Consider the following 14,581-nt stretch of genomic DNA (forward strand, 5'->3'; position numbering starts at 1 on the left):
TACTTTGGGGGGAAGGGGGTCAAAAGTGAAAAATTCTTAATACTTTTCTAAATAATCGAGAAAAACAAACTAAAAATTAAAGGAAAAACGGGTATTTTTACGCACAATATCAGTTTTCGACAAAATCAATTTTGGTTTTTGATGTAACTTTAAGAAAAATGACCATAGATATATAACATTTTCTCCGGATGTTTTATATAAGTATATTCTATCTACCATGCAATTTTCAAAAAATTTCGACTTAAGTTGAACTATTCATAGACATTTCAAATTTTCGATCATTTTAGATTTGAGCTGTTTACTGACATTTTAATTTTTCAACTTTTTTAGTTTTTTTTTCTATAAATATCGATAAAAATTTATTTGTTCGGCAGAAAAGCTTGAAAATTTAATACAAGGCTTCTAACACATTGTAACAATAGAAGTTAAAAAATATTAAAAATTCGTAGGCACGATTTTTTTTTATAAGCATTTAAAGTTCAAATTTTGACTAAATACGTAAAAATCACAAAAATTCGCAAATTATTTTGAGCTAGAAATTCATAAAAAATTTTCTTTTTATATCTAAGATTTTAAAATTTAATACAAGGCTCATAATATATTTTTACAATAAAAATTGAAAAATAAAATAAATGCGTAGTCACAATTTTTTTTTTACAAGCATTCAAAGTTTGAATTTTGACAACATATGTAAAAATCACGAAAATTCGCAAATTATTTCAAACTAGAAATTCATAAAAATTTTTCTTTTTAAATCTAAGATTTGAAAATTTTTAATAATCTATAATATATCCTAGACAGATAAACCGTCTTCGCTCAGAATCGTTTTTTGTATACAATGATATAATATCATTGGATTCAAATTTAATTCCATCCATTACAGTAACCCACTTGTAACCTACTGTACAGCAGAGCGACATACACGACTTACCCGCTTTTTTTTTTTTGCTTTTATTGATATCAATGGAAACAAATCATTACATGACTACTACTGGTTTATGGCAGACCTTTGTACCTGATTTGGTTGTTTTTATATCGATATTCATACATTTTTTTAACGCATAAACATACTGCTTTAAATGAAAGTTTTGTTGGATATTTTAAGTAACGCTTAATTGTAGGATAATTAATAATAGTATACCATATAATCTATACAAGTATTATGAAATACGTCGACTATATTATACTACAATTAATAACTTACCTATTTATAAATATAAAATTAACTTGATTAACCAATAATATATTATGTTTATAATATAGTTATTAATTAAAAAAGGTTAAATCTATAACTTTCTTTTGAATTGTACCCATTCAACATATTATTTACATGTGTTTACGTTTTAATTGTAAGACTTGTGCAGTTTTTAATCTCTAATCATTAATTTTACTTAGGCACGTTTCTATAGATTTCGTATAATTCAGTTTAAAAATAGTGATGAAATTGAAAACTTTTTTGCACATAAGAAATAAACAATGTGTAATACATTTTTATGATTTATATTGGCCATATGCAGGTGTATACGGAATAGGTAGTTTGTATTCCTTTCCTCTAATTATTGGATTAATTATAAACATAATAATGAATGTTACTTCACTAATAAGTTGAACATATATGAGCTACGGGTGTGCTTAATGCTCCTGGACGGGCACACCCTTTCGCATATAGGTAACGTATCATTTTAATGTTTAATATCACACTAATTACTAATAGATGACAATTATTAATTGAAAAACAGGTGGTCGAGTAATATAAGAATGAGGGATACACACCGTAACTCAAATATTATTATCTAAGTTCAATAATTATTGTAATTATTAGAATAATAAAGTTTAGAAAATTATAAATGTATTTATATTATAATTTACAAGTAGGCTATATTTAGTCTAATAATGACTATTAATACATATAATATACCTACATACAAATACATCTAAAACATTTAAAAATTATTAAGTTTAACTCTATAATATTATATCATTTATATACTACTTGCATAAGGTTAATTAATTAATAATTATAAATTGTTATTAGGCAAACTTAAAGCAGCATACAACTATAAATAAATTGAAGGCAGCAATATTAAATAAATATCAGTGAAGAAGAGTAGCATTCAAATTTTTGCTTTAAGGTGGAAAATATCTAACGAAGGGCCTGTATGTAGGTTACCCAATTTAACCAAGGTACCGAACTACCGAATAGAAATTTAATAATATATAGAATATTAGGTACAAAGGTAATCTTTTTATATTTTAATAGCAAGTAAATCTTAATAATGCACTCTAAAGTATTAATATTTGAAATAAATTATATATTCATAAAAATTTAATTAAACATAGTTAAATCAAAATTAAATTTTATATCAACATCTCGATTAGGTATTTACTATTTAGATATGATTTACACTTGCTTTTTTTAACCTACTCAATAGTTGTTTAAAAAAAATTGTATCTGATGATTGTCTAAATAATCATTTCATGTATTATTTAGTTATTTAAATTTTTACAAAAAACGTAGATAAAAAAATATATTATTTTACAAGCATCATATTTAGTATATTTTTACTCTTTTATCAAATTACAATAAATGTCAACCACGCTACAACTTTGATCGGCTAATTTTATAATTTTAAACAATTTAAGAACACCTACTAAAATATTATATTAGATAAAAACTTATAATACACAAGGATACTATTAAAATACTTGTGGGCAGATAATACTATACGCATTATAGGAACGACTAACGTTAGTTTAGTTGTGATGGTCTACGTTATTTTATAACCGGTTTCTCGATATCCGTAGTTTTTTTTCTCTATCTTACAGTTAAGTTTATCCAGAATACAAAACGTTAGTTCATATTCATCTTATTGGTATTTTTCTTGTTCTTTAACTAAACTAGGTTTTCGCACATTTTTTTCTATCAACGCCAAATTTAAAGACAACATTCACTAGTTTTAAGACCAAACCAGTATTCGACAACTAAATATTTTTAAACATTTTAATTTTGCATTATTAGAGTACAATTTAATATTCTTAGAATTATTAATATTAGTATGCGATGTACTCAAACGTTTTATTTATTACACACTTATCGTTATCTATTTTTATTTTTTATCATCTTAAATTCATTAAATAGTAGTCAGGTAATCACAAATAATCATTTAATTTTTCAATCGAGTAATAAACAACATTAGAGATTATTATGCCATTTGTACAACAGTTGCTACAAATATAGAAAATATAACATACCTTTTAAACCTTACATACCTACCTATAGTTCAAAAACTAAATAAAATAAAAAAGTCAAAACTTTAATAGACAATATAAAATAATACTCGAGGTCAATGTTCTAGCGTCAACTTGATGGCGGTGACGACTGGCAGAGCTCATTATTATTTCATAAGGTACATTGTAGAGGTGTAGTATCTAAGAATGAAGTACAACTATATAATATATACAGAGTGATTCTTTTAAGTGGGTACACTAATTATCTCGAAAAGTATTTACTTTTTTCAAAATATTTTCTTACATGGTTTCAAGTTGTTAAAAAATCAACATTTTTATTAAACAATAATATTTTAAAATATTTTTTATCCTTATCATTTTTTAAGTTTTTTACTTTTTTGATTGACAACATAGAGTTTTAATTTCATATTCCAAAGCAGAATATTTTTCTAAGTATTTTGATTCGTAAAAATCGAATTTAGGACGAGTAGTTTATGAGTTGTATGTATTTAAAGTTTAGTTTGGCAGAGTGGAGTGGTACGGGGTTATCCCGCAAAATTTTTGTCCACTACTCCGCTTGTCTAAACTTTAAATACATATAACTCATAAACTACTCGTCTTAAATTCGATTTTTATGAATCAAAATACTTAGAAAAATATTCTGCTTTGGAATATGAAATTAAAACTCTATGTTGCCAATCAAAAAAGTAAAAAACTTAAAAAATGATAAGGATAAAAAATATTTTAAAATATTATTGTTTAATAAAAACGTTGGTTTTTTAACAACTTGGAACTATGTAAAAAAATAATTTGAAAAAAGTAAATACTTTTCGAGATAATTAGTGTACCCACTTAAAAGTATCACCCTGTAAACATAATTTATACAACTCAATATGTTATCAGACTTGTGGCCTGAAACTTAAGAGAAAATCATTCTTCACAAAGAAGTAGTACTAAGTAGTAACTACAGTAATTTATCAACCGGTATAAATTATAACATATTCACATTTATGAAAAACTATTGTACCTCGTTTATAGTTATTCGAAATACCTTTTATATAAAAATAGAAAAACAACCCAAAATAACGATGAAATATATATTCACGTTGATTATTATGTCATGGTCCAGTGAAAATGATAGAATAACTCTAAAAACATTCGTCCTTGTGATAAAAAAAAGTATTCCATTGTTTCCCATATTGACCTGAACACAATTTATATTAGTGAAACTAACTTCCGACGTGGAAGTAATTTTAAAAACTAATGGACCTATACAAGTATAATAGATAAAAATAATCTAATTTATTATTTTGTAAGTGTGGTAATTTATTCATAGGTACTTAAAAATTATTAATTGTTAACAATAATTAATAATACATTTAAAAAATACTATAAAATATAAACAAAACATACAATAGAAGCCCCAACTAACAATTTTACCATTCGCCTCACTTCATTCAGTTCCATCAAACCCGGGATAATAATGTATTATTATTTTAAACTAGACCGCAACATAGATCGGTTAAAAAAAACGATTCTTTTTAAGTTCGGTGAACAATAATTTCATAATATTTTAGATTTTTCAATGAATAATTTAGAACTATTTTGATAATTACAAATATTGTCGTCTGATAAACTATTGAGAATTTTCGAATTTTACACTTCAGATGAATATGTCCAAGTCTTAATCTACATCCGATCGCCAAGCCGAATCATCCTATTCGAAACGTTTCCATCACATTATATGGTTCAAAAATGTTTACGCAAAAAAAACCTACAGATTACTGAGAGTTGAGACTTCTTTAAGACACTTAGAAATTAAAATAGATATTAGGTATATTTGATGCACAAACATTTAAAATACTCAACGCGTCGCTCTCCCTGGCGTAGAATACTGAAGTCGTTGTTACATACAGTATTTTACAAATTCAAATTTAATTATATAAATTGCATATTATGCATTATGACCTCGTTATTTTTGTTTTAATCGAAGAAAACATTTTTTAATATTCTTTAAAACTTTTAATCCAAAATTGAATAATATTTGGTTAATTGGTTTACCATTTACCATATTTTAAATTGTTTTTCGAAAAGCTCCGTTAACTGGGTTTCAACTCGTAGCGTCGTAGCTTATAGGTGTTTAATGTTGTAAAACGATAAAATATAAAGTAGACAGAAGCATACAAAAGGGAAACATTTTAAAATTATTATTAGTTAGAATAGTTATTATAGCCCCAGACTTATTAATTATTATAGATTTTGCCTGTACATTTATTGCATTATTATCACGTGGGATTAACAACTATTTTACTTATTTTTAGATTTTGTTTATAGTATTAACTGTATAATATACATATATATTCATTAACAAGTTATAAAAATAAATAAATAAAATATTAGCCTTTAAATGATAATGCTGGCTTCAATAAATAATATAAATAAATCTCGAAATAAATATTCAAAAATTTTAACTGAGAAAGATGTAATATGTATGTCTCCAAATTTAATCGTAATTATTTAACTTTATTTTGAATATTTAAATATGTATCATAATTTAAAACGAATTATTTTAATGAGGTTTTTAATAATTTCAAATTAGGTAGTATTCAACTTGGTAACCACAGTCCACAATCAGCGAAGTATAGTGGTTTTTACCAATATAACATATACCTATACTAGTATACTCAATATATACATATACATTACATGTATTTGTATTATATGGCCGCAGTGGCGCCGAACCCTATATTAAGTTCGGGCCATGGCCCGATATATTTTGAAAATTTAAGATAGGGCCGCTTCATATTGACCATTTTCCTCTCCACGGTATGCCATTTTTTCCGATATTAAGATGTTGGGCCTCTTGAAATATTTTTCGCCCTACTAGATTTTTAGGACTTCGGCGCCACTGTATATGGGCAAACTGTATTAATGTATATAATATTATACATGCTACTGAATTATCAATCTTATCATTTTTGTAATAACTTGTGATAGTTGAACAAATTATTCTGTAAATAAGTTATTGTACATATACGAAAAAATTAAATAATTGGTAAATATTAAAAACATGTATTTGTTTCAAATGCAAAAAATAAAAAAACAGTAATATTCATACTAGGATTCATATTTAGGTACTATGATATGGTGTATTATATCGAAATTTCTGAAAAACAAATTATATTATATTATATAGGTATTTAATGTCATTACTTCTAAAATATAGTAAACTAGACAGTGATCATTCATATTTTTTATAATAGCACTTAACACAGTTTTCCAATCAATATTGGCATATGCTGGGATATGCCTATAGCATTAATTATTAATATAAGTAGTATGAGTATCTTTATTGTTTATCAATCAATGAAAGAAATAATATTTAACTCAGCTGAAAAGGTACCTTGTATTGTATATTAACATATCTACATATCTATGTATTTTTATTCAGATTTTATTTTTATTTTCTTGGCCCTGAGCTCCAGACAATTTGATACAGTCGATATAGGTAAAATTAATATCATGGTATTAGACGGATTGAATAGGTGATAGGTATATTTTATATGCTAACTTGTTAGTTATTACATAGCGAACTTACACAATTTACTATCATCAACATAAACCAAAAACTCACTAACTGCAAAACCTGTTATGCAGGGCAGTTTAATTCTTGTAATACATTTTTTTTTTTTTATGAGGTAGTTATTTATATTTTATCCAAATATTAAAAGTGAATTTTGGACATTAGGCAGGCAATGAGTTTTAATCAAAATATAAGTAGTACTAGCATATGCTTTAAGCATTAAATCACTAATATGGTATTGAGCTCTTAGGTCTTTGAACGGTTTGAACACTGTAGAAAATTTTTTTGTGTTGTTTGAGATTGATAATGAGTTTTTGATTCAAACCAACATTTTGTTTAACAAGAAGTCAGTATGTGAAAAAATATGTATTTCACCAAAAATATGCAAATGGTTTAACATTACTCAAAACCAGTAGGTAACATTACCATCTAAATGTTGCTCAGGCAACACCTTAAATATGAGTAGGTAAGTATTGATAGAAGGAAAATATAAAATTAATTAAATATTAAATAGGAATATATAACAATATTTTGAGGGATAGGTCCAATTTATTATTTTAATATATGCCAATGCTCAAAACTAGAATATAAATGTTTGTATACATTGTTTTGAAATAATACAACACCAATAGGTGTACCAACTACCTACACAAATAATTACATATCCTAACAAGATTAAAAACTATAATATTATACCTACAACTTTTAAAAGATTAAACACTCGGATGATAATGTATCCTATCAAAAATTACCTTATTTTAAACAAAATACATTGAATATGGTTCATACAAAGTCAACAAATATTCAAACCTAGGGAAATATAGATTAATACACCTTCTAAGTATCAAATTTAAAAAAAATATATTAACTACCACTTACCATTTTAGGTAGTCTACCTAGTACCTACCAAAATGTAAACATATGTATCTATCTACAATTCAATCAATATTTTTTGTCATAAAATAGGTATGTATTAAAAAGTTACCTCCTTAAACACATTTTAAATTCATACAAATTCTAAATCACTAATTCAATAACTATAGTAATTATAGGTAATGGCAATAACAAACTACAAATTACCTGTTTGGTTTTTGGTAAAGTCTCCATGCCATTGATAATCGGCGCCAAATCCATATCTTTTTCTGGGTGCAACGAACCGTTTTCAGCAGCCAGCATTTCTTATTTTTAATATCTCAAAAATCTGTCGAAAAATTTTTTTTAAGCAGTTGTCGACAGTTAAATCACCAAGCTGTCGATCCATTTATGGTCGTAAACCGCCAAAAAACCAATCATATTTTGGTATCATGCGCACCCGCTTAAATTCACGACAAATTTTATTTAGGGAATTGGTTTCATTAGAGATTTCAAATAAAATAACAACAAAAATGTATCACCAAAACATTTTTGACAGGCAAAGAGAAGAAAATTTTAGCTAAAAAGGACGCTACGAATCTACGGAACTAACGACACTACGGCACCGACTGCGAGTGCTGAGTACTGAATAGTGACACTGACCGCGGAAATTTTTTTGCCATAAGTGATTGTAAAATATTTTAGTAAACAAATTGCAGCAGTGTCGCCAGTTGTTAGGTTTTTTTAGAACGACCAATTTATTTATTGCAGTTGGTACTAACCATCAGTCTGAAGTGCGTAACGATAGCTTATATTTCAGTCGTATTTCACACGTTAACCTACACGACTCTATCAAATTTCTTTAGTCTCTAGTCTCTCTACTCGTCTACTCTCTTCGTTTGAGTTCGCTGTTCGCTTTTTCCATTTATTCTATTAGCTAAATTTGTTTAGTGTTTACGTCGGATGCGTTTTATTTTTCATTAAAGATGGGAATTACGGGTCAAATGAACGATTTGGTTCGTTTGGATAGGGTCATTGAAAAGACCCGTTCATTTCGTCCGTTGAACGATGCCCCGGAGTGGGGGATGGTGGCACTTGTTCTCCGGACACCGTGACTTGCCCGGAGAAAAATGCCGCCCGATGGCCGATGGTCAAGGATCGAACCCGGTCCGGCTGAGCCACAGCCGACGCGGTAGACCACTCGGCCACCTCGTCCCCCGACGAACGTATTATAAACTTAGTGACTATTGCATTAAACAAAGATCCAATCTTATACGATTTTCGTTCATGAATGATGAACGTATTATAAACATAACGACTATTGTGTAAAATAAAGATCTAGTCATATCAGTCATAATATCATAGGTATCATCGCGTTCATTTAGTAAACTTGAACGAATTGGAATATTTTATTGATTTTAAATGTTTCGTGATAATAGTCATAACTCATAATCAAATTTTGAAATGGTTATTGAATTAATTGAATATTATCTAGTTATGAGAATAAAGAGGTTCAAATGTTTTTTAACTGCACACTAGAAGTCTTTATTAAATAATAAATTATGCTTTCTCGTGTTGTTTTTTTGTGGGATTACATTGTTTAGCTGAATAAAGAATTTTGTAAAAAGTTATGTCAATAAATCTATAATTATTTTTATATTGTTGTGTTACCCGGAAAATAAGTACTGTAGTACACTCATACTAATATAAGTAAATAATATACAAATCCATACTTGAATATTAATTTAAGTATGTTTGCATATAAAAATGGTGGATGTTGGTATATTGATCATTAAAATGATGCTGAGTTTACCAACTAAATATTTAAAATACTAAGATTGACATAGATCAAATTAAATATACTTCATTTGATATATAATCAATTATCATTATTATTTTTGTGATCACGCCGATCACGGACAACACGTCAAGACTATAGATCGCGGTATTAATGAAAATATCATAGAGTGAAATGTGATTACCGATTACCTAATGAGTAAATAATGAGTTCGGATGGATCACTACCTTTTGTTCCACAATTTTTTGTTCCTAGTCAACTTATTCCAATCGTATTAATTTCCAAATTTTACTTTTGTTCCAATACCTATTTATCGAAAGACATTTGTTCCATATAAATTTCATCCAATTATATATTTTCACATTTACATTTTGTTCCGATGAACTTTTGAGTTGAGGGCAGTAAGTTGTCCGAAAAATGATAAGGAAGTATATACCACTAGACGTCCAGACCAATTACTATTACAATTATATGTTCGTGGTCCAGACCAACTATTTACATATACCAGAGATCCAGCAGTGACACCAATACGAAATAATTTAGAGTGATGCATGTCAGTGATGCCATGCTAGCGGCACTCGTCGCTACGCTCCTCGGCGCCATTGCTGCTACGCTCCGCAAATCGAAAGTATCCCTCGACTTGCTGTGCAACGCCACCTCAAGTTGGTCACACTGTAACCAAAAGGTAACCATCGTACCTAACCACTCTTATTAACTTTCGGACAACTGCTTATCACTCTGAATTATTTTGCAAACCATATCAGCAGCAGCCTGCTGTTCTTATATATTTAGTTGAATTAATCCTATAACCAATTATTCCAATGATATTTGTTCCATAGGATATTATATGCTACAAAAACATTTGTTCCAATATTCTCTTTATCAAATTAAATTTGTTCCAATAAGTTTTTGGGACAAAAGTTTTTGGAACAAATGTCTATTGGAACGAAATATTGTTGAACATGTAATACGGTCATTATTAAGAATTTTGAGTTGGTAGCAATGCAATCCGAACGAGAACGAAATTGAACGAATGAACGAAAGAACGACTTTTTATTATTTCACGATCCGGATTGTTTCGTTCATAGGTTTGACCCGTTAATTTTGATCCGTTCGTTCGCGTACGACACATCTCTATTTTTCATCTGGAAGTTTTATAATAAATTGTTCTGTACTATAAATCCACGGTAAAGTATAAAATCTTTTGTTGCATTAATTTTTAAGTATTAAATCTCACTATATAGTATTTGTTTATTACTATGTTCGGTATAAAATGAATATTGTGTGTTAACGCTTACCTAACCTCAATAACACATTTTGATCACCGTTGGTGATTTCATGAAAATCTTTATTTATTGTAATTTGTCTGATGGTTTAGTTATTTCTCTACTATTTTGTTACAGATCATGTCGTCAATTACATTGAAGGATGTTGACCAACATAAATTCGTTGCTTCGTTCTCCGCATTCTTAAAAAAGTAATACTTTTTATACCTTTTATATTGTAATCTGTTCTTAGACACTAAAATTTTCATAATTTCTTAGGAGTGGTAAATTGAAAGCCCCAGAGTGGGTTGACTTGGTAAAAAATGGTAAATTCAATGAGTTGGCTCCTTACGATGAAGACTGGTTTTACACCCGATGTGCTGCCACATTGAGACACATTTACTTCAGGTCACCAGTAGGTGTTGGATCCCTCACCAAAATCTTTGGAGGTAAAGTTGTTAGATTTTATTAATCTTATTATACCTATATTAAATTAATTAAAATAATGAACCCAAAACTGGTATTATGAGTGGGCCACAAAAATTAAGTTCAGAATGGTTTTACCCCCTCCTCATACTAAAATTTCATTGAGCATCAGACTTACACTAGTCTAGTACTTATATAAAAATGGAATTGCGGAAAAAAATCCCCAGACCGCAATATTACTCACAACCTCTTGAAAATGGTTGAACATATATTTTTAACGTTAATTATTATCTATAATTAGCACATTATTAATATTAAAAATAGTCTTAAGTACACTCGGACATCTTAGAGAACTAAATTTAGAACACCGCCACCGTATAAAATTTGAAAATCATAAATAAATCCGATGTGCGCAGCTTTATGTTTTTAACCATCAATTTTAAAAATTTCCACCGTTTCCATATAGCGTTGTCGTTCTGTAGGTACTTGTGTAGTGTGTGTTGTGTCCTAAATGTGTACTGATAATATGTGGTGCACTGAAAAACGTTGCTAATTTTTATTGTACAATGCAATGTTTGCCCATTACAGATAAGATAGGTAATTGTAACCTTTTACCTTATAATATATATTATCAAACGTAACCTGTAGGTACAAACTATACTGCACACAACAATCATTTTAAATAACATTTGAAAATCTTATATTGTATTAATTATCGTCAAAATGTTACAATAAATTCGAGAAAAAACTTAATATTTTACTTCGGGGATTTAATTTTTACAGACTTATACCAACATAAAATTAGTTTATAAAATATTCTGCTTTGAAATATGAAATTAAAACTCAATGTTGTTGTTCATTAAGGTAAAAACTTAAAAATTATAAGGATAAAAGATATTTAAAAATATAATTTTTTAATAAAAACTTTGTTTTTCTAACTATATTAATTTATTGAATGATATAATATAATATAATATACGTATTTGTAATTCAATATTAATAATGTGGTAATTATAGATATAATATATTAATGTTTAAAAAATATTTGTGAATGAGGTTGAGAGTAATATTGTAGTCTGGGGATTTTTTTTCCTAGGGTCAGGGTTTTTTTTTCCGGGGTCGTTCGTCGGGGGATTTTTTTCCGATTACCATTAAAATGTGGGTGAGTGGGCACATACCCACCAGGCCCGCCCCCTAAACATGCCACTGCTTCAGTAAAGACAGAATACTAAGTTATTTGTGTGAGGGTTATTTATAAAACTCGTTTCTATTATTGATAACTGTTTTCATTTTCAAAATCTAGACTGAATCAAATTATTTTTAAATATAATTGATAACCTTATTTTTTATATCATTAAGCTACCAAATATACTTATGGTTAAAACATCCTTTTATTCTAATCGCAAAATGCGTTTTCAATATCAATCCTAATAATAATTAAAGTTCCTACTTAAATTCAGGATATTATTTATTGAGACTTTTAATTTTGCACTCAGTACATATATTTGGTCGCTATAAAAATACATATATAAGTGGAGTAGTTTTGTTTTCATACATATGGTTTTTGTACAATTAAAAAAATAATTTGAAAAAGCTTATAATAATTCATTGGGTTGAAACTTTTTAAGCAACTAATTTAAAAAACTAAACTTAAAATAAATATACTAAGTACCTCATATATTTCTCATTCAAATTCAAAATACAATTGATTGCATTTTATTTATTTATTTATGTATAAACGCCAACCAGCTTTTACAGAAAGAGTTAAATAAATATAATATGATAACAATAATATTTTATAACTAAGAATATGTGTTAAAGTAGCTAGTAGTATAGCTAGATAAAGTAATATCAAAATGAGGCAAAAATCAAATTTAATTGGCAGACCAAAGCATTTTGTGCATTTTTGGGTGGTTGTGGCTGAAGGTAGTAGAATGAGTGGGAATATGTTTTACAGATATTTTGAGCGGGAACTTTAAATAAAACTTGTGATAAAAGGTCAAGTGCATCTATATAATTATTGAGAAGTGTATAAATAAACTAAGAATCAATATAATTATGGCGTGAATACTAAGAAGATATATTTAGAACACAGCTGATATCGGAATAGTTATGTTCCGGTGAAGGTAATTTAAGAATAAAAGCAGCTTATGATAGAAAATGTATGTTGAACTCTCTCAAGACGTAACTGATCCTTAGCAAGGTGCGGGTACCAGACTATAACCCTATAATACTTGAGTATGTGTCAAACAAGAGCTAAATACAAATAACGAATACAGTTTACTAGAAAAGAGCATTGTATTACATTTAGCGTACAACAGCATGAACTTAAAAATTAATGATTTCATATCTCAAATTAATTTTAATATTTAAATTTAGTTATCTTATTTACCAATGTTATTTTCTTTCCCATAAAGCTGTTTATTTTAATTGAATGTCCATCTTATATTATACATCTTAAGTTCATGGTTTTTTATCATAAATTAAGTATTAACATCTATTATGGTAGTATGTATATAATTGTTTTTGTTTTACAGCCCGCAAACGTAATGGAGTAAGACCATCCCATTTTTGTCGCAGTTCTTCTGGTATTGCACGCAAAGTGCTACAATCTTTAGAACAAATGAAGCTCATTGAGAAGGTTGAAAACAACAATGGCCGTCGATTAACCTCCCAGGGTAGGCGAGATTTAGATCGTATTGCTGCCCAAGTGAAACAAGCAAAGAAGAAGAAGCAAGCACTTTTGGCCGCTGAGTCTGCGGGATTCTCTGTGCTTATTCCAAAAACTGATTAAGAATTGAGTTTACTACTGTTTAAGACCAATATATCCTTGAAAGTAAAAAAATACTTTAAAAAAAAAATAAAAAATGATTTTTATTATCCTACATGATTTCATTTTAAAGAATTTGTTTAAATATTCAACATTTATTTTAATCTGTGTTAGCCTTTAGATTTCAAAATTTGAAAATCTGTACTTAAATAGTAGCTTGTGATAAAAAGCCACTCTTGGGATAAATAATTGCTACAGTGTGTTTAAATCCCACTCCTGAACTGTAAAACTGAATAATTAACAAATAATAATAGACTTAGTCTAGATCAGTGATTTAGTTTGTGAGAAGTGCTTAAAACAAAAAAAGTAAAATTAACCTTAATACAGGTGTTACTATTTATTAGTAACAAAAAACGGACTTGTTGGATCTTTCATTATGTTGGACAATTCAAATGTTCAGTCCTACATTTCACATTAATACTACTCTGTAGAGCCCGGATTTATAAGCAATAAAAAGTATTAAAATGGTTTGGGACTTATAGCATTTGCTTATTTTTATGGATTGACTTAAAATGTAGCATATATTCCTATGGAATTGTATGTCATGTTATCATACGTTTAATTATGAAGTTTGAAAGTGCTTTTTTTCGCTTGTTTCA

General features: G+C 28.0%; 2 protein-coding genes across 5 annotated transcripts in view; one reads left to right on the forward strand and one right to left on the reverse strand.

The window, feature by feature from the left end:
- The window catches only part of LOC107169047 (uncharacterized), a 31,208-nt gene extending 22,888 nt beyond the window's left edge, over nt 1–8,320 (reverse strand). For 2 of the 4 annotated variants that reach the window (XM_015518658.2, XM_015518657.2), the window contains exon 1: nt 7,892–8,320. In XM_015518658.2, coding sequence (XP_015374144.2) covers nt 7,892–7,987 — 96 coding nt within the window. In that variant the 5' untranslated portion in view covers nt 7,988–8,320. The remainder of the gene's footprint in view (nt 1–7,891) is intronic. The other 2 variants (XM_089225507.1, XM_015518659.2) reach the window with 1 other exon arrangement.
- A 2,144-nt stretch (nt 8,321–10,464) lies between these two features.
- On the forward strand, nt 10,465–14,037 carry RpS19a (Ribosomal protein S19a). Its single transcript, XM_015518651.2, has 4 exons — nt 10,465–10,648; nt 10,865–10,938; nt 11,006–11,175; nt 13,690–14,037. Exons 2-4 carry the CDS (start codon nt 10,868–10,870, stop codon nt 13,944–13,946), a joined length of 498 nt encoding a protein of 165 aa, XP_015374137.2. The 5' UTR covers nt 10,465–10,648; nt 10,865–10,867; the 3' UTR covers nt 13,947–14,037.
- The last annotated feature ends 544 nt before the right edge of the window (nt 14,038–14,581 follow it).

This window comes from Diuraphis noxia, unplaced genomic scaffold, assembly GCF_037042655.1.
Source record: "Diuraphis noxia isolate RWA-SAM2 unplaced genomic scaffold, SU_Dnox_SAM2 contig0004, whole genome shotgun sequence".
In the NCBI taxonomy this organism is placed as follows: Eukaryota; Metazoa; Arthropoda; class Insecta; order Hemiptera; family Aphididae; genus Diuraphis; species Diuraphis noxia.

Excerpts from the sequence above, each read along its gene's own strand:
- RpS19a (XM_015518651.2), top strand. The coding sequence starts at position 10,868 with ATGTCGTCAATTACATTGAAGGATGTTGACCAACATAAATTCGTTGCT. Across the intron at positions 10,939-11,005 it reads TTCTCCGCATTCTTAAAAAA|GAGTGGTAAATTGAAAGCCC; the intron begins GTAATACTTTTT and ends ATAATTTCTTAG. Across the intron at positions 11,176-13,689 it reads CCTCACCAAAATCTTTGGAG|CCCGCAAACGTAATGGAGTA; the intron begins GTAAAGTTGTTA and ends TTTGTTTTACAG.